Raw genomic sequence first — 26,280 nt, 5'->3', positions numbered from 1 at the left:
TTTATTTGCTTGTGACTTTAATACATATATTTTGATATGCACCAGCTGACTGTTCAGCCCATTGTCAAATACAATTAAACAGCAAAATGAAAATAGTGGAAAAAATGCAATCAAAATCCCATTTTATTCCAAAAAAACAAACAGGTTTAACAAAAATACAAATCTTATCGCCGTTGTTAGACAATAGCAAAACAAAACCAAAGCAATATGAAACAAAATAAAGAATTTGCAGAGTTTTATCACCTCATCTGGAGTGCTGTGGTGGAGACATGGGCCAAATGCTATGAAAGGCCAGACACTTTAATTGGTTCAAAATGAATCATAGGCCAAAGTTGTTCACTCTGCCCCAAAGATCTGTGAGGATCCAAGGGAAGAGTGAGGGGTGAGGGAGTTGCAAAGCCACACAAGCTGCAATTTCCATCACTGATGCAACTGAAGTTTATAGGGTTAAGGGTGATTTTTTACATACATGCAGCAATGTTGGCTTCCTCCTCTAATTAGAATATTTTTGGAGTTACATTTGCCCAAAAGGCGTATTCCTGGGTCAGTGACTCGTCAGAGAGAAGTCGGATGCAGAGATTCCTGCATGGACCACTGGAAATTTAGAGAAAGCGTCCAATTTAGCAGGCTGAATTAAAAACATTTCAAGGTCACTTTCTTCAAAAAACGTCTTCACAGGTCCAGGCTGAGGTTGCATTCTTGTGGTTTAAGCAGGCTGGTGACTTACATTAGTCTCACCACACATACCGCCAGATCATACGTTGCACTGTCTAAGGGATTGGATTGGGGGAATTCCAACAATAGGAAGATCCTGCCCTCCAGAGCACTGCCTTGAACACAGATAATCATGACAAAGAGCACGATAAGATAAGCCTCCACTTTATCTTCCATAGTCAGTGGCTCAGGGTATCCAGACCCCTACCTATATCCTGGCTTAACATGTCATACATAGTCAAGAGGGTGGTATTGGAAAAGCAAAATTGGCCAGGCAGCATCTGAGGAGCAGGAGAATCAATGTTTCAGGCATAAGCCTCATTCCTGATGAATTTCTTATGCCCAAAACGTCAATTCTCCTGCTCCTCAGATGCTGTCTGACCTTCTGTGCTTTTCCAGCACCATGCTCTTGACTTTGATCTCCAGCATCTGCAGTCCTCACTTTCTCCTCCTTAACATGTCTTGCAGGAAATCACAAACCATAGGAATTTTTTGAGGGTTTTTTCTGTTGTGATCTCCCTAGTGTAGTGATAGACACACAAAAATACTCTTCTAGAAAGCAGTACAAGTGAAATCAGAATAATTAAACAAAAGTAATAGTTGTTAATCAAAATTTCTAAACAGGTTTCAGATAGAGGAAGATTAAGGTCTTATTTTGTGTCAGTTCATGTTAGTTCATGATGTGGAGGAGTTGCTGTTGGACTGGGATGGACAAAATTAGAAGTCACATGACACCAGGTTATAGTCCAACAGGTTTATTTGAAATCACAAGCTTTCAGAGCGTTGCTCTTTTAAGGAGCAGCACTCCGAAAGCATGTGATTTCAAATGACCTGGCGTAATGTGACTTTTGACCATGTTAGTTCAGATGCACTACAATACAATAGGGTCAGAGAAGAGATTCATCAAACAGTATGGCACAATTTGTTTGCAGAACTTGGGAGAGAAATTGAAGGGCTAGAGTAAAATGCAAACTGATATTAGATGGAAAGAATACCAAGTTTCTGGAGTCAGAGAGGTGTCCAACATGAATGGAACAACAATTGTGCATCACCCTGTTTCAACAGTAAAACATTTGATCCACTTTATACTTTTTGTTCTTGTTGCCTCATGACAATAACGTTCCTGCATAAAGGACAGCCTCCTTGTCAGAGCACTTGCTTCTTCCTGCTTCATTGAGCTAAGCATCAACACGCAAACCTATAAATCAATGTGTGTGATGTGTGTTATCAGGTGTTGGTGCAACATCACTTCAATGAATGGGGGAGGAGGAAAGAGGGAGTGACACTACTAAAAACTCACCATCAGTCACCTCTACACACGAAACACATCGAGTGAGTTGGAGAAGTAAGTAATGTAGGATTGTGGGATTCATACAGTTATCAGCTGCCCTTTGTTCATTTTAGGGTTTAAAAGTAAGGATGTGAAGGGAGTTTCTGCAATCACAAATGGTGTTTTTACAGACCAAATAGAGTGCTTCTGCATAATTCAATAAATCATGTGACTGCTTCACCAGTTACAAAGAAACTAATCTGTTTAATAAAATTTCTCAAATTCTTATATTGAAGAATAAACACATTGAACTAAAATAAGGTACTACCTCCTGCAATGTTATACAATAGAACTGTTGCCTATAAATACTCAAATGTTAACATATTTGAAAGTATTCACCTGTGTATTTTAGCTTGTTTTCCTCATCACTACTTTGAGGCACACAAAATAAAATTAATCCAGCACAGTTCTGACAAAATGTAAATATAGAATCTTCTTCAATTACCATGTCAAAACCCATTGTTATCTTCTAATGCATATATGCTTCAATGAGTCAAGAGTGTAGTTCAGGTAGATGGAATGATGAAGGCAGCGTTTAGCACACATGCCTTTATTGGTCAGTGCATTAAGTGTAGGAGTTGGGAGGTCATGTTGGGCTGTATAGGACATTGGCTAGGCCACTTTTGGAATAATGCATTCAATTCTGGTCCGCCCGGCTACAGGATGTTGTTAAAAGTAAAAGGGTTCAGAAAATATTTACAAGGATGTTGAGAAGGGTGGAGGATTTGAGCTACAGGGAGAGGCTAGAAAGGCTGGGACTGTTTTCAGAGGCTGAGGGGTGACCTTATAGAGGTTTATAAAGTCATGGGGGCATGGATAGGGTAAATAGTCAAGGCTTTTCCCCATGATAGGGGAGTCTAGAACTAGGGGGCATAGGTTTAAGATGAAAGGGGAAAGATGAAAAAGGGACCCAACGGGCAGCTTTTTCACACAGAGGGTGGAGTGTGTATGGGATGAGCTGTCAGAGGACGTGGAGGAGGCTGGTACAATTACAGCATTTAAAAGGCTTCTAGATGGGTACATGAATAGGAAGGGTTGACAGGGATATGGCCAAGTGCTGGCAAATGGGACTAGATCGATTTCAGATATCAAATCAGCATGGATGAGTTGGACCGAAGGGTCTGTTTCCGTGCTGTACATCTCTCTACGACTCTACCAGGTCTGGCAGTTTAGGAGATCAGTGCTTTATTCAAATTATTTAATGTCAGTCAGACAGGGTGACAGCAATCAGACACTGTCTTTGTCAAAAATCATGAGAATGTGTGGAAGTGAAGATTTGTAAAGGGAGATCAGAGTGAGACTAGTCTAATGAATTTTGTTTAAAACAGTATAGGTTTAGCTCAGTTGGCTGGATATTTGGTTTGCGATACAGAGTAACATCAACAGTGTACGTTCAGTTCCCACACCAGCTGAGGATACCAAGAAGGACTCTCTTGCTCAACCTCTCTCCTCGCCTGAGGCATGGTAACCCTCAGCCTAAGCCACCACCAGTTCTCTCTTTCTAATGAGAGAGCAGCAGCCCTATGGTCTAATAAAACTATGACAACATTACTATAAACTCAATGTCTGCTCTATTGGATTTGAAACTGCAATTAGTCCAGACCTTTTGATGACAAGTTCAGGAATGTAATCGCCAAGTCACACTACTCCCACTGTGCTTTTATTGCAATTAAAAAATGAACAAAAAGCCAGAGACTGAACTGAATCATATGAAGTGACCTGAGAAACATTAAAAGAACAGGGAATTGTCACAATGTCAAACTTTATCACAAATAATCCTACTCATTACCATAGCCTTTCATCAGAAAGGTCATCTGATTCTTTACAATATTTGTTCATATCATCTGCCACAAAAACACAGCAGAGTAACTTAATTCCAAGACATTACCATGTAATACCCTCTTCCTAATGTTTATTTGTCGCTCCTGGTAACTGAACGCGACATTCGTAAACAACTGGCAGAAATTAATTTCATCATTGCCATTCATAACCTTGGAAGATGACAATTTGGTCATCTAAGTCCCTCTCTGTTGTAAAAGAGAACAGTCAAACCATATTAACATCACTGGCTGGACATAAGTTATTTTCATTAGAGTGATGCTGGAAAAGCACAGCCGGTCAGGTAGCTTCCGAGGAGCAGGAAAAACGACGTTTCAGGCAAAAGCCCTTCATCAGAACACCCTGAACAGCTTTTGCCTGAAAGGTCAAATTTCCTGCTCCTCGGATGCTGCCTGACCGGCTGTGCTTTTCCAGTACCACTCTAATTTAGACTCTGATTTCCAGCATCTGCAGTCCTCACTTTTGTCTATAAGTTATTTTCATTACCTAATTGAAGGTACAGAGGAATGTAATGTGTTTACTAAAAGATAACCAGAACTTTATGCACTCCTCAAAGACAAAGTTTTCCATTAGAAAAAGAAAGTGCTAGAATCTGGCAGCACTGATGGAGAAAGAAACAAAGTGAAGGTCTGGATTTTATCAACACGTTGAAGTAGGTGGGCGATATCAGAAAGGTTGTTAAATGGAAGAGGGAATTTGAGACAAGAAGCGAGATGCCATTTTTTACCCACCACCTCCCTGATGGTGATGGCTGCCTCTGTAGTAGGGGCATTTCCAGCCCGCTTGCACCTCTAGCAACATACACAATCTCCTGAGGCACTACTGCCTTGCCAATGTTGCTGAACTGATGGCCCTCTGAACTCACCATTAGCTCTAAGAGACCAACCACTGTCCTTAATAAATAATGGGCTGTCAGCGAGAAGAAAGGACCCCAATATCTTTGACCATTGATGTGGATGTACTCCCCTCAGACCTGTTGCCAACATAAAAAAATTTCCAATTTCCAAGGCTTGCAGTTCTCACTTTTGCCCGAAAAAGAATCTTCCTTTCATTTGCAATCTATCCCTTTACCAACATAATCAATCAGCACTTTGGGAGGTTTTCCATTGATATTAAATGCTACGTTTAGAGTTGTGTGTGCCCACATAAGCCTAAGTATTCTCATTCATTGGAGAATGGTTGAGCAAACGGTGGTTTACATGCTCTCAGCTACAAAGTACGCCTGCCCACTCAGTTTTCTGTCACTAAACAGACAATTTTGCAGAAGGTAATTGGGCTACCACAAAGTCAAACTCACTGGCACTCTCTTTATCTCAACCTGCATATAAGTCATCTTCCCAACAGTCATGCATATTTTCTTCATCAAAGCATGTGGCGTGCTGAGGCTGAGCATTCATTGCTGGATGTGATTACTATTATTTGTTGATTGACATGAAGAGTAACCATGTGCTGTTTTCGCTTGGTTTTTGTTCAAGTTCACAACTCTTGCTACACACAGTAATGAGACATCATTTAATTAATTTTGGAATGCTATCCACTAATAATGCACTATTTACACTGACATGCTTCTAAATTACAGAAGTAACACTATGCATAACTGCTGGCACTTTGACAACTTATAATTCTATGCAACTGCAATAAGTTGCTGTAAAGTTTACATTCATTTTAACAGCCAAAATATTGAGGATGCACGTGAGGACAAAGGAATAAATTCACTCCAAGGGATTATGGTTTCACGCAGTTTTTTTTATACTGCAGTTGGTTTCGATAGATATGCAAAAATGTGCAGGTGACAGATGCAGTAAGAATTTGTTTTGTGTAAAAATGTTTGCTGTAAAATGGGCGGCACGGTGGTTAGCACTGCTGCTTCACAGCGCCAGACACTCAGGTTCAATTCCCGCCTCAGGCGACTGACTGTGTTGAGTTTGCACATTCTCCCCGTGTCTGTGTGGGTTTTCTCCGGGTGCTCCGGTTTCCTCCCACAGTCCAAAAATGTGCAGGTTAGGTGAATTGACCATGCTAAATTGCCCGTAGTGTTAGGTGCAGGGGTAAATGTAGGGGAATGGGTCTGGGTGAGTTGTGCTTCGGCGGGTCAGTGTGGACTTGTTGGGCCGATGGGCCTGTTTCCACACTGTAAGTAATCTAAGTGTGTACCAACAGTCAAGAATGACCAACGAATGGGAATTACATAAATTAAAAGATACTAAATAGAATGTGATGAGAAAAGGTAGAAATTTTATAGCAAACTGAATTGTGTGTGTAATCCTTTGTGTGTAAAGTTACAAAGAGAGATAACAACAATATTGATTTAATAAATGCATCTACATTTGGTTTTGTGCTCCCATACTATTTATTTCACACTAATTGCATGTTCTATCAATTGGCTATATGCTGTAAAATGTGAATACTTTTGAATGCAGTTGGAATACGGATAGTTTGCCCTGCAATCCCTTCATTAATGCAAACCTTCATTTAGAGTCATAGAAATGTATAGCACAGAAACAGACCAGAAATCCTAAATTTATCTAGTCCCATTTGCTAGCATTTGACCCATATCCCTCTAAACCCTTCCTATTCATATACCCATTCAGATGTCTTTCAAACATTATAATTTGACTGTAACATCATCCAATTTTTAAGTATTCATTCAGACAAACCAGATTTTGTCATTCAGTCATGGCGTGCATGTTGCTGGCGTAACCAGCATTTAATGGTCTTTTCTAATTGTCCTTGAAAAGGGAGGAGTGAGCTGCCTTCCATTGTACCCCATGTGGTGTAGGAAACCCACACAGTGTTATGAGGGAGGGAATGCCGGGATTTTGACCCAACAATAACCAAGGGTGCCTTTTCTCTTGTACTTATCAAGACAGATGCAAGAATACTAAGTTTCAAAGGGAACAATAACTTATATGCTATGAGAAACAACTGATTATGGAATTGCCATGAAGAGTGCATCAGAGGACAGTTATCCCCCATGCTTTTACTTGCATTTGGAAAATGGAAATGGATTCTCATTGGTGAGATGTTGCAATGGGAAATGCACCAGGCAATGGTTTCCCCCAAGCTTTTGTTTGATTGAAAAGGTGCAATACAGAGACAATTTCTTTTGTCATCCAGGGAAGCAAATATTGCTTTTGAAAATATTAAGCTTCCAGCAAGCATAAATGAACCACACTGCTAATCTTAATTTGGTTACTGATTATTCTAGGTACACTTGGAATTTTTCAATAATTGTAAAATGTGAATACTTTTGAATGCAGTTGGAATACGGATAGTTTGCCCTGCAATCCCTTCATTAATGCAAACCTTCATTTACAACAAATCAAATCTAACATTGGGCACTAAGCTCTAAGTTTTGTAAACATGGGCTGTTTGAGTACTGTCAGTTCTTTGCCAGTAGTGAACAGCTGGAGGAAAGCAGAATATGATACAATCCACTAGTCACTGGGACATGTACTCTTATATATCTGGCATTACAGCAGCACTAAAATTGACATAGTACACAGTGTCTTTTTGGCTTGCCAGCAGCATCCTATTAGTGGGGAATACCCCTTATGTTCTCATGCCTAGCAAGTGTTTTTCAGACACTTTTTATCTTTCCAGCTTTAATACTACTCTATGTGCCCACACTGACAGAGTTTCCTCACAAACCTCTCTTGTCCCAATTTTCATTAATAGTTTTCAGGATTTCCACAAGTCAGAAAGAATTTGTTCAATATCTGTTTAAACTCGAAACAAAAGCCTGTAAAACAACTGTTCCCTGGTGTATTTCCATAGCAATACCTTGACCAATGAGCATCCACTGATCAACTAATCAGCTCCCTGTTGCTGCTGCAGTATTAACTGTTGGCTCTTTGAAACTGGACATCCTTGTATCTGTTCTGACCAGTGAAAGTCAAAAGGCCTCAGCAACATGTCTCTTTCTTCAGCAAACGATAAATTCGGAATTAGGAAATAAAAATTTAATCTGAAATATGATAAGCGTGAGGGAACAGATATCAAAGGTAATGCAATCTTTAACTATAAAAGGTGGTTATGATTGAAGGGATAGAAATCGAAAATGAAAATCTAGGAAAAGAATATCAGAGAGGAAAGGACCCCATCAGTCGAGAAATATTGGCGGACATTTAAAATGAGTGGCTATCCAATTAGAAGAGAAACAACAAGAATCACATCAGCTACAAAGCTGTGCCTGGTAACCCTAAGAGAGAAAGTGAGGGCTGCAGATGCTGGAGATCAGAGCTGAAAATGTGTTGCTGGAAAAGCGCAGCAGGTCAGGCAGCATCCAGGGAACAGGAGAATCGACGTTTTGGGCATAAGCCCTTCTTCAGGAATGAGGAAAGTGTGTCCAGCAGGCTAAGATAAAAGGTAGGGAGGAGGGACTTGGGGGAGGGGCTTTGGAAATGCGATAGGTGGAGGGAGGTCAAGGTGAGGGTGATAGGCCGGAGTGGGGTGGGAGCGGAGAGGTCAGGAAGATGATTGCAGGTTAGGAAGGCGGTGCTGAGTTCGAGGGATTTGACTGAGACAGGGTGTGGGGAGGGGAAATGAGGAAACTGGAGAAATCCGAGTTCATCCTTTGTGGTTGGAGGGTTCCCAGGCAGAAGATGAGGCGCTCTTCCTCCAACCGTCGTGTTGCCATGGTCTGGCGATGGAGGAGTCCAAGGACCTGCATGTCCTTGGTGGAGTGGGAGGGGGAGTTAAAGTGTTGGGCTACGGGGTGGTTGGGTTGGTTGGTCCGGGTGTCCCAGAGGTGTTCTCTGAAACATTCCGCAAGTAGGCGGCCTGTCTCCCCAATATAGAGGAGGCCACATCCGGTGCAGCGGATGCAATAGATGATGTGTGTGGAGGTGCAGGTGAATTTGTGGTGGATATGGAAGTGTCCCTTGGGGCCTTGGAGGGAAGTAAGGGGGGAGGTGTGGGCGCAAGTTTTGCATTTCTTGCAGTTGCAGGGGAAGGTGCCGGGAGTGGAGGTTGGGTTGGTGGGGGGTGTGGACCTGATGAGGAAGTCACGGAGGGAGTGGTCTTTTCGGAATGCTGATGGGGGCGGGGGGGGGAAATATATCCTTGGTGGTGTGGTCCGTTTGGAGGTGGCGGAAATGGCGGCGGATGATACGTTGTACATGGAGGTTGGTGGGGTGGTAGGTGAGGACCAGTGGGGTTCTGTCCTGGTGGCGGTTGGAGGGGCGGGGCTCAAGGCGGAGGAGCGGGAAGTGGAAGAGATGCGGTGGAGGGCATCGTCGACTACGTCTGGTGGAAATTGCGGTCCTTGAAGAAGGAGGCCATCTGGGTTGTACGGTTTTGGAACTGGTCCTCCTGGGACCAGATGCGGCGGAAACAAAGGAATTGGGAGAATGGGATGGCGTTTTTACAGGGGCAGGGTGGGAGGTGTTGTAGTCAAGGTAGCTGTGGGAGTCGGTCGGTTTATATTAAATGTCCGTGTCGATTCGGTCACCCGAGATAGAAATGGAAAGGTCTAGGAAGGGCAGGGAGGAGTCTGAGACGGTCCAGGTGAATTTGAGGTCGGGGTGGAAGGTGTTGGTAAAGTGGATGAACTGTTCAACCTCCTCGTGGGAGCACAAGGCAGCGCCGATACAGTCATCGATGTAGCAGAGGAAAAGGTGGGGGGTGGTGCCAGTGTAGCTGCGGAAGATGAACTGTTTCACATATCCTACGAAGAGGCAGGCATAGCTGGGGCCCATGCGGGTGCCCATGGCTACTCCTTTGGTTTGGAGGAAGTGGGAGGATTGGAAAGAGAAGTTGTTCAGGGTGAGGACCAGTTCAGTCAGTCGAAGGAGGGTGTCAGTAGAAGGATACTGGTTGGTACAGCGGAGGGCTTTTAGTCCTTCGTGATGGGGGATGGAGGTGTACAGGGACTGGATGTCCATGGTGAAGATAAGGCGTTGGGGACCGGGGAAGCGAAAATCATGTTTACTCCTTTGGTTTGGAGGAACCCTAACCCAATAAAATCAAGAGAATGTAATTTTCTGAGGATATTAGTAATTCCTGATTCCCAGTCGGGCTCTGCCTCAGTTCTCACCACGTCACTGAAACTTCCCATTTTGTGTGGAAGAAAAACAGAGATGCTTCATGATTCTTTTCCTGGGTATGACTTTAAGCAGCTGGAGAAATCTACATTTTAATTATGTCCCGTGTTTGACTGGAGGAGCTGGTCATCTGACATCAAGAGAAACACATTCACTGCCATAGGCTATCAACCCACATATGACAGGGAACATGAAGAGGCGAGAATTAGGAATACACTGGTCAAAAGACATTTACAGTGTGCACAACAGGTACACTTTTACATTGAAAAAACTGATTTAAAAAAACTTGCTGTTCATGATGCACTTCAAATTTTAATAAATAGATTTAAAAAAATACTATGTCGAGTCAAGCCTATGAGCGACACATTGCCGGGCTCAGCATCAATCTTTTAGCACCAGGAAGATCACAGGCAGCACTGTAAATAGAAATTAAACATTTTAATAAACCAAAAAAACTGTAAAAAGATATAATAAACCTAAAATATGCAGATGTGATATTTCCTATAATCACTGCCAACAAGATAGCTACTACATCACTGATCAAGTGCCAGGTGAGATAAGCTTTCAAAACAATACAAAATAATGCAGATGGTGAAAATCTAAAATCAGAACAGCAAGTACTGAAAGTACTCAGTAAGTTTGGCAGCTTCTGTCGGAGCAAAATTAACATGGGAGGTTAAATACCTTCCATCAGAACGCAGCTTAGAGTCATACACTTGGGGGACAAATGCAAATAGCCCAACAGAGGAAATGGCACCACTTCTGACACAAGCTCATTGACCTGAAACACACTGATAAGTGGTTGTTCCTAAATTCAGTGGCAATGTTTTAATAAAAGCAAAACTAAATTCACTCATTTCATAAAGGCCCATTTCTCTTTGAATGCAACATTTATATGCCAGCTATAATGTAAAAAAAAATTCCAAGATGGTTTATCATGGTAAGTTCGCTGACACATAACTACAAACACTAACTGACAAAGGCTCACAAGTAATCTCTGGTTTATTTCTTGATTAGCAAGCAAATTGGCATTGTGTGTGTAAGATCAGAGAGTTGAACGTATGATTCAAAGACTAATGTAGTAGTAATGGGTTTCAATTCATATGGCACTGACACTAAAACTGTGCCAGAGGGAGCTGTTCTGTTGTGATGTGTTTCCCTTGAGTTTACTGGGACCAATGAATAGGCAAATTGAAGAACTAGAACTGTCAAGAGGGTTTTAAACAAAATAAATGGAGGGTGGAGTTCATTATGAGTGAACCACTAGTGGTGAGGGGAAATTTGAGAAGTTAAGGAGAAAGACAAGATATTAGTGCAGAATAGTAATGTGAATAATGAAAAGACATGTGACATACAGGGACAGAGTGTATGAACAGAAAAAGTGCAAAAGGTTTCAGAATAGGGAAAATAATGAAAAGACATATGTAGTGGTTCTTTGTCTGATTGCATGCAGAATTAGGAAGCTAGATACAGTGATCTACCAACAAATATGAAATAATATTTACATAGATAATGGCTGCAAGATGATTAATACTGGGAATTGGACAAAGGTAATGACACTTCAAAATGATGGGGAGAAAGGAAAAAGAGGTTAGACAGCTCTGTTAAAAAAGGATACAATCAGGATTGCACTACGAGATCATCTTGGATTGGAAGGTCGATAAGTAATATCACGTTTGGATAGAAATAAACAAAAATACAAGGCAAAAGGGCACAAAAGGAATTAGCTGGACCTGTTTCTAAGGAAGGATGTGATAGTCTTGGAGGGGGTCCAGAGGAGGCTTGCAAGAATAATTCCAGGGATGAAAGGTTTGCCATATGAGGAGCAGTTGGGGACTCTGTGTCTGCACTTCATGGAGTTTAGAAAGAGGAGAGAGGATCTGATTGAAACTTACACAATACGGAGATAGAGTCAACATGGAGAAGATGTTTCCACTGATAGGAGAGACTATGACCCAAGGGCACTACTTCAGAGTGAAAGGACAACCCTTTAGAACTGAGATGAGGAATTTCCTCAGTCGGAGGGTGATGACTCTGTGGAACTCATTGCTGCAGAGGGCTGCGAATGCCAAGTCATTGAGACAGAGATCGATAGGTTCTTGATTAGTGAGGGATCAAAGGTTATGGGGAGAAGGCAAGAGAATGGAGTTGAGAAATATATCAGCCATGATCGAATAGCAGAGCAGACTGATGAAACATTTTCACATTTTGAATTCAGAGTGGAGGCTCCTCATCCTGAGGGCTTAACAAGAGCGTAATGGATATATTGGTGCAATATTCCCAAAATTTTCTCAAATCCTGGAATGCAGAAAATTAGAAAATCAGAAATATAACACACTATTCAAACCAGGAGGCAAGTAGAAAGGGGGAAATCATAGGCCACTTAATATCTGTCATTGAGAAAATGCAGGAATTCATTATTAATGGAATAGTAACAGGACACAATGAAAATCATAATCAAGCAATGGTAACATTCTTTTACTAAATTATGTTTCAAATTTGAGTTTCAGGATGTAACAAAAGCAGGTTGGATAGAGAAAGAAAGAAAGAAAGAAAGAAAGAGAGAAAGAAAGAGAGAAAGAGAGAAAGAAAGAAAGAGAGAAAGAAAGAGAGAAAGAGAGAAAGAGAGAAAGAAAGAAAGAGAGAAAGAGAGAAAGAGAGAAAGAGAGTCAGAGGAGTTGTTGACAGTGAGGAAGGATGTGGCAGGTTACAGCAGGATATAGAGAAGCTGCAGAGCTGGGCAGAAAGGTGGCAAATGGAATTCAATGTAGCTAAGTGTGAGGTGATTCACTTTGGGAAGAATAACAAAAAGATGGGGTACTGGGCTAATGGTCGGATACTTGGTAGTGTGGATGAGCAGAGGGATCTTGGTGTCCATGTACACAGATCTCTGAAAGTTGCCACCCAGGTAAATAGTGCGGTGAGGAAGGCATATGGCGTACTGGCTTTTATTGGTAGAGGAATTGAGTTCCGGAGTCCTGAGGTCATGATGCAGTTGTATAAGACTCTGGTGCGGCCGCATCTGGAATATTGTGTGCAGTTTTGGTCGCCATACTATAGGAAGGATGTGGAGGCACTGGAACGGGTGCAGAGGAGGTTTACCAGGATGTTGCCTGGTATGGAAGGAAGATCGTATGAGGAAAGACTGAGACACTTGGGGCTGTTTTCACTAGAGAAAAGAAGGTTTAGAGGTTACTTGATTGAGGTGTACAAGATGATTAGGGGGTTAGATAGGGTTGACAGTGTGAACCTTTTCCCGCGTATGGAGTCGGGTATTACAAGGGGGCATAGCTTTAAATTAAGGGGGGGTAGATATAGGACTGAAGTTAGGGGTAGGTTCTTCACTCAGCGAGTCGTAAGTTCATGGAATGCCCTGCCAGTAGCAGTGGTGGACTCTCCCTCTTTATGGGCATTTAAGCGGGCATTGGATAGGTATATGGAGGATAGTGGGTTAGTATAGGTTAGGTGGGCTTGGATCGGCGCAACATCGAGGGCCAAAGGGCCTGTACTGCGCTGTATTCTTCTATGTTCTAAAGTAAGAGAGAAAGAAAGAGAGAAAGAAAGAGAGAAAGAAAGAGAGAAAGAAAGAGAGAAAGAAAGAGAGAAAGAAAGAAAGAAAGAAAGAAAGAAAGAAAGAAAGAAAGAAAGAAAGAAAGAAAGAAAGAAAGAAAGAAAGAAAGTTGGGATAAATAGTATTTTTCAGGTTGGCAAACCATAAATGTTTGAGTAGTGCAGTGATCATTGATGGATATAGCTATTCACAAGCTTTATTAGTAACTTTGACAAAGGGCTACAGTGCATTTTGGTCAAAATTGCTGATGACACAGAGATCATTGGGAAAACAGGTTGTCAGGATGACACAAGGATGGAGTTTCATGACCAAGTTAGACAAATCAGGATAGGAAATGCTATGACTTGGCAGACTGCTGGGCATCTCTGTCTCAAAAATACCCAAAAAGGTATTAAATTCACATTGACAATCTTACAAGAGATGTGACCAATTCTGGGGCAGTCAATAGGGAGAGGGTGGCTGACTGCAGGACAATCTGGAAATGGTCTCAATGCTTTTTTTGCTCCATACATTGAATTAGACAGAGGACAGTGAACTCACTGAGTAATATAAGCAGCACTATCACACCTTACTTTGAAATAGCACCTTTATAGTAGTCAGCTCTTCACAAGCAAAACCTGAACAAAATCTTTAGGGCAGCTGACCAAATGCTTGATCAAGGAGGGAGCTTTTTACAAAATGACTTAAAAGGAGAATCAAGATACAGAAGGACATCAGGAGGAAATTGAAGATCACAGAATCCAGGCAGCTGAAGGCACAACTTCCAATGTTGGAACAATTAAAATTTCAAATACTCAACATGTCAGAATTTGAGGAGCAGGTCTACCTCTGTGAGCTACGGAGCTGGGGAGGTTATATAGATGGGGAGAGGCATGGCCATGAACATGAAAGCAAAGTAAAATTGAGGTGTTGCTTAACCCGGTGTCAGTGTGGGATACTGAGCAAAAGGATGATAGGTGAACAGGACTCAGTGTGATTTAGGATACATTTGGACAACATTCAGTTTAGAGGGTAGAATATGTGAGGCTAGCCAGGAATACACTGGAATATTCAAGTCTGGAGGTAATGAAGGAATGGATGAGAGTTCAGCATCAGAATGTGAAACAAGGCGACAGTTACAAAATGGTGAAAGGTTTTCAACATTTTGGAAATTCACCAACAGGAACACCTGCTTATCCAATCACATGCAATTTCACAGATTGGAAGACACTGTGCGTCATAGTCACCTGCCAAAGTCACCTAGTGGCAATCAATGGTGCCCACAATTCTGTAAGAGCTTACACTGAGTTACACCATATATACATATGTATACACATATGTATGTATGTATGTATGTGTATATATATATATATATATATATATACATACACACACACACACACACACACACATATACACAACACAGAAACTGGTCACTCAGTGAACTGGACAATGCTGGCATTTATGCCCACACCAATCTTTCCTTACCCCATTCAAACTCTATCTCTGTTTACTAACCTCACAGTTACCTTTGTGGGATCCCTGAATAAACTCAGCTGTCCTAGCACAGACAGCGCCGATGGCTTCTCTTTCATGGGAATGTAGTTCAAATTCCTGATCTTGGCCTGCGGGCTATATGCAGAATGTGAAAACTGTGATGACCTTTCTGCCATAGTCAAAGCTGTGGAGTTTGTTGGAAATTATAGGAGTAGCACCAGAGCTTTTCCAAAGCTTCATTATTGAATCACTAAGAAATCTTGGAAAATCCACCGAGAAGCTGGATGTGTACAGCTGGATTGTCCTGCTTGATGCATCTACCGTCATTTCTGAACTGAGACAGGTCTGCTGCTCTCCCTTGCTTCAAACCATTCAGACAGAAGTTAGAGTGATTTCACTCTTGATCGACTTCACTCCGACATGGACATAATTTTATTTATAACTGCTGATTAGGAAGATGAACCAGCAGCTTCCTACAACTCAGGTCATTTTTATTCCACCTCAACAAACAAAGTCTCCTAATACACCCCTTCCCTCTTTGGAAGGAACATCACTTCAATAACTATGGTGGCAATGGGGTAGTGACATTGTCACTAGACTAGTAATTCAGAGTCTCAGGTATTAGTCGAGGGACCTGAGTTAGAATTTTAATACAAAAATGCCTGCAATTAAAAGGCTAATAATGACCACAAAACTGTTGTCAATTTTTATAAAGAACCATCTGTTTCATTCATTTCATTTAGTGAAGGAGATCTGTTGCCTGTACCTCATGTGGCTTACATGTGACTCCAGACCCAGAGCACTGTCTTTGACTCTTACTTGCCCTCTGAAATGGCATAGAAAGCCACTTAGTTGTGCCAAACTGCTGAAAGATTTCTAAAACAAAAGGCAACAACAAAGAGTCCTGCCAAACCTTCAAAGTCCCCCTTGTTCACTTTTGGGTGGGGGGTGGGGGGAGAAGTGTTTAAATTGGGTGGAGGATGTTGTGGAACTTGAAAGCGTTCAAAACAGATTTACCAGGACATTGCCAAGGTTGGAGGATTTGAGCTACAGGGAGAGGATTAATAGGCTGGAGCTGCTTTCCCTGGAGCATCGGCGGCTGAGGGGTGACCTTATAGAGGTTTATAAAATCATAAAGGGCATGGATAGGATAAATAGACAAAGTCTTTTCCCTGGGTGGGGGCGTCCAGAACTAGAGGGCATAGGTTTAGGGTGAGAGAGAAAAATTTAAAAGGGACCTAAGGGGCAACTTTTTCATGCAGAGGGTGATACGTGTATGGAATGAGCTGCCAGAAGCTGGTACAATGACAGCATTTTGATTAGATCCCCTACGGTGTGGAAACAGGCCCTTCAGTCCAACCAGTCCACATTGACCCTCCAAAGAGTAACCCACCCTGACCCATTTCCCTCTGACTAACGCACCTAACACTATGGGCAATTTAGCTTGGCCAATTCACTGACCTGCACATCTTTGGACTGTGAGAGGAATTTAAAAGGCATCTGGATGGGTATATGAATAGGAAAGGTTGAGAGGGATATGGGCCAAGTGCTGGCAGGTGGGACTAGATTGGGTTGGGATATCTGGTCGGCATGGACAGGTTGGACCGAAGGGTCTGTTTCCGAGCTGTACATCTCTATGACTCTGTGACAGATGTGCAAGAAATGATGGCCAGCCAGCAAAGCCTACAGCCCACGAGAGAATAAACAAAATCCCTTTTGATTCCTTCTTGCCATCCTAAAAATATGTAAAAATATTTATTATCCTTTCTTTCATGATGCTGACTGTATTATTCATAGCATTGATTATGGGCAGTAACGGACTGAATGAACTGGAGGCACACATGAAGATAGCTGCTACGTTGCTTGATCTCCAGTCTCAATGATTCCCTAAAAATAGAACTGTGACCAGTTTTACCCTCATTTGATTTAAAAAATTTACGATCAAGTCTCTCTAAATCTTGCTTTATTTCAATACCCTGAACCGCTGATCACAGTTATAATCTCTAAAATAACCGCTGATCACAGTTATAATCTAAAATTTCTATTTACTTTTGCTGTTTTCCCCCAAATTAAATTTCCATGAATAATTTCCTCACAAACAAATTAAATAAGTTATTGTACAATATTTGAAATCTCTTGGTATATCATCTTTCAACAATTACACTATTTCCTTTTCCAGCTGCTGCTGCATCAACTATATTCAGAGAAAGATTTGACGTTTTTCTACTGCTCCCGAGTATCTTCATCTCATTTTCTGACATCTGAGCTAGAAGCAGCGACCTCTGATTTTTGGACTTATTGCCCACAGTCTTCCTTTGTTCTCCACTGTAATCACCTTTTATCTTCAGCAATATGATTTTATTATGCTCCGTATAGAGTTTCCAAGCATTGTCTACTTTCATGTTATACTGTTACCTTTTACTAAAATCGATCTTCTAAATTTGAAAGGTTCAATTGTAGACACATTTCCTTTCATTCTAAACCAAATATAAAAATGTTGTGATTACTCGTGCCAAGATGTTCCTTGAATCTGAGATGTTCTAGTATTTCCAGGTCACTCATGATTAGGTTCCATTGCAAACTTTTCTCATTTGGGCTCATTGGTCAATTGTCTTAAGTAACAATTCAGTATAATGACCAGGATTATGTTTGTACTCCTACTGTATCCTTTGGAAAGTTCCAAACTATCTCTGGTATACTGACATCAACAATAAAAACCCTGCATAAATGTTTCTACCCCTGAATATACAATAAAATATCACGGTCAGTTTCCCTCTCCTAATTTTTTGTATTTTTTCATAACTTTCCTGCTTCATCTGCAGCGAGATTGGATCAAACTTGATTGTCCTAGGTCTCTGATCCCTTCTAGTTTGAAGGTTTAAACGTCATTAAAGAGGTTTTGCTCCTGTACATTTACCCAGTATGTACCATGATTGAGCCAGCTCTTTACGATGGTCCACGATATCTCATTATTGTTCTCCAGAAACGGATTCTTGTTCACCCATTTTATTCAAACAAATCTAATAATTCACATACACAATTAGAAGTAATCATCTCAGACAGTGTTTATTAATTTGACCATTATTTCCTTGTCTTTTCACATACCTTTTGGTTTTACACACTTAACTCCTGTGGTTGTACATGCTCCTTCACCTTATAGCTCCCTATAACAGTATCACTTCTCCCAACATCACTCTACACTCCATATTTCTTTTTAATCAATAGCTGCTTTGGGTGCCTTCCCTTCCTACTTGTTAGTTTCAATTCTTCCAAACTATTATCTATCTTCTCTGTAAGGAAGTAAAACCGGCATCCATCTGTTATAGTGAAGCAAATCTGAGCTACATAGCATGTTTCTGTCCTGCAAGTTGTGAAGGTGCTCTATGAGCTGAAAATGTGTTGCTGGAAAAGCACAGCAGGTCAGGCAGCATCCAAGGAGCAGGAGAATCGATGTTTTGGGCATGAGCCCTTCTTCAGGAAATTATTCAGGGCTCATGCCCGAAACGTCGATTCTCCTGCTCCTCGGATGCTGCCTGACCTCCTGCGCTTTTCCAGCAACACATTTTTCAGCTCTGATCTCCAGCATCTGCAGTCCTCACTTTCTCCTCAAAGGTGCTCTATGAGTCTGAAACATCCTCCTCCAAACTATTCTGAGATTACTAACTAGGGTTTTGCACTACAGTCCAGAAATTAACAAACTTTATTTTTCAAGACATCTATTCTACTTCCTCTGATGTGAATGATTATGATAATGTACCAACATTTTTTGAAGACTTTCTTGCTTTTCAGAGATCTTCCACCAACTTGGTTATATCTCTACCTTATCACCTTATTAAGGCAATGCATCTTTCAGGACCCCTGATTACATTGGCATATTAGAGACCCTGAATATCTTTGGGGTAATGCAAGAGCTTCAATATGTCTCCTCAGGATTCTTGCTGCCAATTCAAAATTTGTGGGATCAGGGTGAAGAACCAGGATTGAAATTGCATCACAAAACCAGAGGTAAATAATGGCCTGGGTCAACCTAGAGCAAAGCTGTCAATAACAATAAATTCTCCTTACAAAACGGGCAGGTTTAAAAATGAAGAAGGAAAATCTCATGCCCAAATTATTATATATGAATCCCATTTTAGATGGGGCGGCATGGTGGCTCAGTGGTTAGCACTGCTGCCTCACAGCACCAGGGACCTGGGTTCGATTCCAGCCTCGGGCAACTGTCTGTGTGGAGTTTGCACATTCTCCCAGTGTCTGAGTGGGTTTCCTCCGGGTGCTCCGGTTTCCTCCCACAGGTCAGGTGAATTGGCAATGCTAAATTTCCCGTTATGTTAGGTGCGTTAATCAGAGGGAAATGGGACTGGGTGGATTGCTCTTTGGAGGGTCGGTGTGAACTTGTTGGGCTGAAGGGCCTGTTTCCACACTGTAGGGAATCTAATCTAATCTAATCGAGATGGTCAGGTGGACTTGACATGCAAAAGTTGGCCAGGGGACACACCTGATCAATTCATGCCATTGCTACATTGGGCAAAAAGGAGGGCCTGGTGTATAAGAATATAATTTTATATAAGTATTGTATGCAAAATTGAAAAGGAAACTATTTCAGGGAAATGACAAGTGGGGACAGATTGGCCTCTTAACGCTCTGTAAAACTCTAAGTCTCTCTGAGCAAGGCACTGGAATTAATCGTAAACCTCTTTCAAATAATGGAAAACACATGGCAGCAAAATTCCCTCTTTCTGTAAGAATCTGTGATATGTGGTTCAGTTACACTATTAACTCCAGGAATAAATGACTCCAATCACACTGCTTTTATTTAAAATGCCAGGTGCAGAGTTTCACAGTAATTATTCATATAAAATGCTGAGCTAAATACCACCTTCAATTAATGAAATATTGCAAGTTTCTGATACTTTTATTATATTTATATTCACCTATATCCTTCCCAAGAATCCCCAGAAAAAACTCATCATTTTTCCATGCACTAAAATCAAACCCTGAACAACATAAGATTGAGTCAAACTTACTGCCTGCTTCTGTTCCTCGTCCTACACAAGTCAGCATTTGGAAAAGGAAAGAGAGAAAGAGAGATAGATTATTAGACATGAGATAGATATCTGCAGTTGTGAAAGGTAAAGAGTATTAGAAAAAATAAATTGCTGGAAAAACTCAGCAGGTCAGGCAGAATCTGTGGAGCAAAAGCAGATGCTGCCAGACCTGCTGAGTTTTTCCAACAATTTCTGTTTTTGTTTCCTGTATCTGCAGTTCTTTGTTTTATTATATAGAAGGGTATTCAATTGGACTTTGTACTTGGCACAGGCCGACATACAAGGCAACTACATAATTCTTATTCATTAAGCCAGTCAGGGGTATCACTTCGACATCCTTCTGGAACTTTTCTTTCAGCTTTAACATGCTCTGTTATGCCCATCCCTGTCCTCACACAACCTCTTACCCTAACCACCTGCCACCAAAGCTCCAAGTAGTAACCACAAATTGCTCAGTATAATTATAGGACTTGGAACAAGCATCCAGTTTTTCTTCCAATCAACTGCTGAGCTACCTTGATGCAACTGCAAGGAGATAACACAAGAAATGTCTAAACATATAGTTATCTGCTCCTTTCTTTCCATGTGAACAAATGTGCAGCCACAAACAGATCCAGGACCACAGTCCTCTAACAGGAGTGTTCTTACATCCTCATGTGACTGTTAGCTCAATAAAAATCATTTTGATGTACGTGTTTATACCCAAAAGTCAAAACCAGATTCATATTTCAGAAAAAAGTCACTGATATATAAAGATGAAAGAAGGAATACTAACCCCTCAATGAGCAATTATTGAAAAGTCGATTTTAAATCCTTAAGAACCACAGATAACAGGAGAGCCTCAAAGCACACTCCAAATGTTATCAGAACATGAACCTACAGTCTGTAAACAATATTGGAACACTCCTCACAAATATTTGTGTGTTATTTAAGACAAAATTATTTTTCTCTTGAGGACAACAGAAGGTTTTCGCATAACATAGGATTTCCTTCCTGCCACTTCTTCGATGGTATGCAAAACAGTTATACTGAGGATGTGAAAATACACTAAATGCTGTTAGGCACTATCTATGGAAAGGAAGATTATGTTACACATCGATAACCACTTCGGCACATTAAACTGAAATTTCAACCCTTTTTCTGCTGAGTTTGCGGTATTTTCTGTTTTGATTTTAGATTTCTAGCATTCCCAGTGTTTTACCCAGATTTACTGTGGGGTTTAGATTTTTAGATTAGATTAGATTACTTTACAGTGTGGAAACAGGCCCTTCGGCCCAACAAGTCCACACTGACCCGCCGAAGCGCAAACCACCCATACCCCAACATTTACCACTTACCTAACACTATGGGGAATTTAGCATGGCCAATTCACCTGACCTGCACATCTTTGGACTGTGGGAGGAAACCGGAGCACCCGGAGGAAACCCACGCAGACACAGGGAGAACGTGCAAACTCCACACAGTCAGTCGTCTGAGGCAGGAATTGAACCCGGGTCTCTGGCACTGTGAGGCAGCAGTGCTAACCACTCTGCCACCGTGCCGCCCACAAACTGGGGTATACAGGTAGGTCTGATTCACACCATCTTATTTTCATTACCGTATATACTCGCGTAAAAGTCCATCTTATGTAAAAGTTGACCTCTTAATTATGGCCAAAACATCTTGTATTTTCCATATATCACATGTAAAAGTTGACCTTACTATATTACATTATAATCTTCAAGGAGAAAGTGAGGACTGCAGATGCTGGAGATCAGAGCTGAAAATGTGTTGCTGGAAAAGCGCAGCAGGTCAGGCAGCATCCAAGGAACAGGAGAATCGACGTTTCGGGCATAAGCCTGAAGAAGGGCTTATGCCCGAAACGTCGATTCTCCTGTTCCTTGGATGCTGCCTGACCTGCTGCGCTTTTCCAGCAACACATTTTCAGCTATATTACATTATAAACCTCTTACAAAGGAAACTGCATGTTCCCATTAACCCACTTAAATAAAATTACATTCATTCATTCATACTAGTAATTCTAATCACCCTTTGTTTACTACATTCATTCATAACTACTTATCAGACTTGGTTTACTACACAGCACGTTTTGATTGATTGATTCATTCATTCAGACCGTTACTAAGACTATCGGTACTAATCACACTTTGTTCACTCTACATCCAAATGTTAATATCGTTAAAAAGTTAATCATTTTAATTATACCATTATATCTGAATAAAAGTGAGATAGATTAGCTACATACTGGTAGATCTTCAATTCTTTGACAAATTTGTTAATGTTGTTGAGGTTCATAAATGGAAGGGAAACAGAAGAATTTGGCGGCAAAGTTTAAGGCACTTACACATTCAGAATTTAATAAATGTTTCATTTTAAGTGTGCCATTATACCAGACCATGACCACGTGGAACAGTGTGATTCTGCATGATTTCAATGAATCTTTGACATGTTAAACTTTCTTACTGGTTTGTATGAATAAAATTTCCTCCTAGTAATTCATTCTTGTTTCTCTTACTTTTATCCGGTAATTACCTTTACCATAACTCATTGTGTTTTTCCTCTTTACCTGGGATTAGTTGTGCGATCAAATTGACTTCTGCTAATAATACGGTATTTTGAACTGCAGCATGAATTTCAGCCCCTCAAAACTTGCGCCCACATATTAGCCGACTCTATAAATTGAACCTTTAAAAATAGTCTAAAAGAATTTGACTTTTACACAAATATATGGTAGTTTTTTCTTAATGAACTGAAGCATGACTTCAGCCAATGATGAAATTGATAACTTCACTTCCTGACGGCCAAGTGTCATGAAATCAGGAAATATTTCAGGTTTTATTCCTGATAGTTACTGATTTGGCCTATACCAGCTGAGGCTGTAGTTTATCAATGAAAACTGCCCTCAATCATCACAGACTAAAGGAGCATACCTCAGGCAGGGATGCTTTATGTTTTTTTGGCAATGATCTCACCTTTGACTCAGAAAACAGTGGGTTCAAGTTGTATTCTAGAAACTTCTTCACCTAACACAGTGATACTCTCATGTTGCCCTGTGGGGACACTACACTACCACAAGTGCTGTCAGACGTGATTGTAAACTGAGGTCCTATCTGCCCCTTGCTGCAAATAAAGATCCCATGGCATTATCCCAGACAAGTACAGTGCAGTTCTCCCCAGTATTTGGTCAATGCTCAGCCACCATACTTGTTTTGCTGATCACCTACATATAAATGAGGTGTAGGAATAGGTCAGTCAGTAACTTTGTGGCTGAACTCTTCTGAAACAACTGGAATAAATACCATTTCAAATGAACGGAATTCAAAACCTGACTGCACTTGACACTCTGTCACATTCCTTATCCTAGTGAATAAATTGACTTCCCTTGCTTATCTCGCAGACAGCAGAATAAAATGTATTTGAAATTATTATGAGACACAGTTCATAACCTTATTTAGTAAACTGGGATTTGGATGGGAGAAACCAGAGCGAGTGATCAAATTAATCTGATACAGGAAGCTAATTTGCCGGTGTTGGAAATGGCATTTTGAACTAGCAAGCTGATCTGCAATGTGCTCAGGTTTAACATGTGAAAGTAATTCTGAAAACAACATATTTAAAAAAGGTTGGCTTGCCAGATGATCAACACCAGAAGATCAACACCAGAAGATCAACACCAGAAGAGACAGCAAGAGACTGATAAATTTGTGAAAATCATCTATCATTTGGTGATGGGTGTTCCTGTAAATGTCACTGTACTTTATTTGATCAAATGATGAGTCAAAACAGAAACACTGCTTTGCTTTCTCAGTTTATTTCTAAAAAAATACTTCCGATGAATTTTTGCACTCTGACACACAACAATACTAAAGGTTAATGAAAACCATATTGGGCAAGGGGAAATCTATTTTTCAGCAACTATATCCAAGATATCATCAATGATTTACAAGAAAAAGCTCATAAGTTTACAATGTTATTGACTCAAAGTAGAAAATAAATTGAATAACTTGCTAATTCTCAAATGCTATTTTGTTTTAAATCTGTGGCATAAAAATTAATTATGGATAACTTTATACAAATTCATGCTCCAGGCATAAAGCTTTGTGTACTGGGAGTAGTGACTGGGAATATGGGGGGGAACTGAAATTCTGCTAGATCCTTTAACTTCACAAATTTCACTTACCCTCAGGATTCCCAATTGGTGCACAAGACTCTGCAGAAGTATCAGTTTGTAAACCTTAGCTTCAGATCAAATACTGAAGAAGAAAAACTGTGGAATGGAGTCAAGAAGACCAATACCATCTCCCAGCTTTGATTCCTTTCTGTGCAGAATGTAACCCTAACCATTTACATAAATGATTTGGATGTGAACATAGAGGTATGGTTAGTAAGTTTGCAGATGACACCAAAATTGGAGGTGTAGTAGACAGTGAAGAAGATTATCTGAGACTACAACTGGACCTTGATCAGATGGACCAATGGGCTGAAGAGTGGCAGATGGAATTTAATTTAGATAAATGTGATGTGCTGTATTTTGGAAAAGCAAATCAAGGCAGGACTTATACACTTAATGATAAGGTCCTAGGGAGTGTTGCTGAACAAAGAGACTTTGGAGTGCAAGTTCATAGCTCCTTGAAAGTGGAGTCGCAGGTAGATAGGATAGTGAGGAAGGATTTGGTACCCTTTCCTTTACTGGTCATTGCATTGAGTACAGGAGTTGGGAGGTCATGTTGTGGCTGTACAGAACATTGGTTAAGCCACTTTTGGACAATTCTATGCAAACTTGGTCTCCTTTCTATAGGAAGGATGTTGTGAAACTTGAAAAGTTCAGAAAAGATTTACAAGGATGTTGCCAGGGTTGGAAGATTTGAGCTATAGGAAGAGGCTGAACAGGCTGGGGCTGTTTTCTCTGGAGCATCGGAGGTTGAGGGGTGACCTTATAGAGGTTTATAAAATCATGAGGGGCATGGATAGGATAAATAGACAAGGTGTTCTCCCTAGGGTAGGAGAGTCCAAAACTAGAGAGCATAGGTTTGAGGTGAGGGGGAAAAGATTTAAAAGGGGCCTAAGTGATAATGTTTTCACACAGAAGGTGGTGTGTGTGTATGGAATGAGCTGCCAGAGGAAGTGGTGGGGGCTGGTACAATTACAGCATTTAAAAGGCATTTGGATGGGTACATGAATAAGAAGGGTTTGGAGGGATATGGGCCGAATGCTGGCAAATGGGACTAGATTAGTATCGGATATCTGGTCAGCACGGATTTGTTGGACCGAAGGGTCTGTATCCATGCTCTATGACTCTATATCTCTTGGATTGTTGCTTAGTGATGGGGTGTGGCCACACTGATTGTGGAAATGAGGTAGGATTCATTCTTCTCATCACTTTCAGTGACCTATGCTGCAAATTCTGTGTGAACTATGATAATGATGAAGGAAGGTTGAGTGTGATGAGATATTTCCCCCCAGTCTGAGGTTCACACCTGAAAAATGGCTGATAGGTTGGTGTTGGGAGCACTGCTGAGTAATAACCATTGGCTTCAGGAGAACACTGGAACAAAAGTAGGGCATTCAGCCTTGAGATTCTTTGGCACCATTTCATATTAAGGTAGCTCAAACTCTTCAATGCCTTTTACTTTTATGAGCTTTTCTGCCATTGGTAATCCATTTATCACATCACATATTAGATTCAAGCATTTTCCCTCCTGCAGATATATGGCTGATAGGTCTGTACTTCCCTGTCTTTTTTCCCCTTGTTCCTTTTTAAAAGTGGTAGGATGAGATTGCAAGTTTCCAATCTCCAGGAATCATTGCAGAATATACTGAATTTTGAAAGATGATTACTAGAGCATCAACCAGCTCTCTCAACATTCTGGGATGCAGATCATCAGGTCCTGGGAACTTATCTTTCAGCCCCCATTAAGTTGAGAACAGGGCTATATAAATATAAGGACATATAAATAACTACAATCTGCAATTGTTACTTTCTCATCAACAGCATACATTTTTGGCTTAGTACATCCTATTTCACGGCAATTCTATATGAATAGGGTGTAGTCAATCAAAAGGAAGACTTTATTTTTGAAACACTAGAAAATATAATGAAGATAATTGGATTGTCTAGCATGCTATATTTATATTCTTGGCAAAATACAAAACTAGACTTCAATTGAATAAATTATACATGGGTTCTCAACACTAAGTCGGCAATCTCATTCATACCTGACACAGGATGCACAAAGGGTAAGTTGATCAGAATGCTACAAT

The 26,280-nt window shown here is 40.8% G+C and overlaps 1 protein-coding gene across 13 annotated transcripts in view; it reads right to left on the bottom strand.

The window, feature by feature from the left end:
• LOC122540353 (dystrobrevin beta) overlaps window positions 1–26,280 on the bottom strand; it is a 539,648-nt gene that overhangs the window by 117,958 nt on the left and 395,410 nt on the right. For 9 of the 13 annotated variants that reach the window (XM_087976966.1, XM_087976969.1, XM_087976975.1 and 6 more), the window contains one exon: window positions 19,999–20,019. The exons of 2 other annotated variants lie outside the window; for them this stretch is intronic. In XM_087976966.1, coding sequence (XP_087833092.1) covers window positions 19,999–20,019 — 21 coding nt within the window. Of the gene's footprint in view, window positions 1–4,267; window positions 10,344–19,998; window positions 20,020–26,280 lie in introns of those variants that run through there. 2 more of the 13 variants (XM_087977004.1, XM_087977009.1) reach the window with 2 other exon arrangements.

Source organism: Chiloscyllium plagiosum, unplaced genomic scaffold (assembly GCF_037043375.1).
Source record: "Chiloscyllium plagiosum isolate Xiang-an unplaced genomic scaffold, Cpla_swu_hap1 HiC_scaffold_3, whole genome shotgun sequence".
NCBI lineage: Eukaryota > Metazoa > Chordata > Chondrichthyes > Orectolobiformes > Hemiscylliidae > Chiloscyllium > Chiloscyllium plagiosum.
The sequence above is the reverse complement of the archived record's forward strand: the minus strand, read 5'-3'. Positions and strand labels throughout refer to the sequence as shown.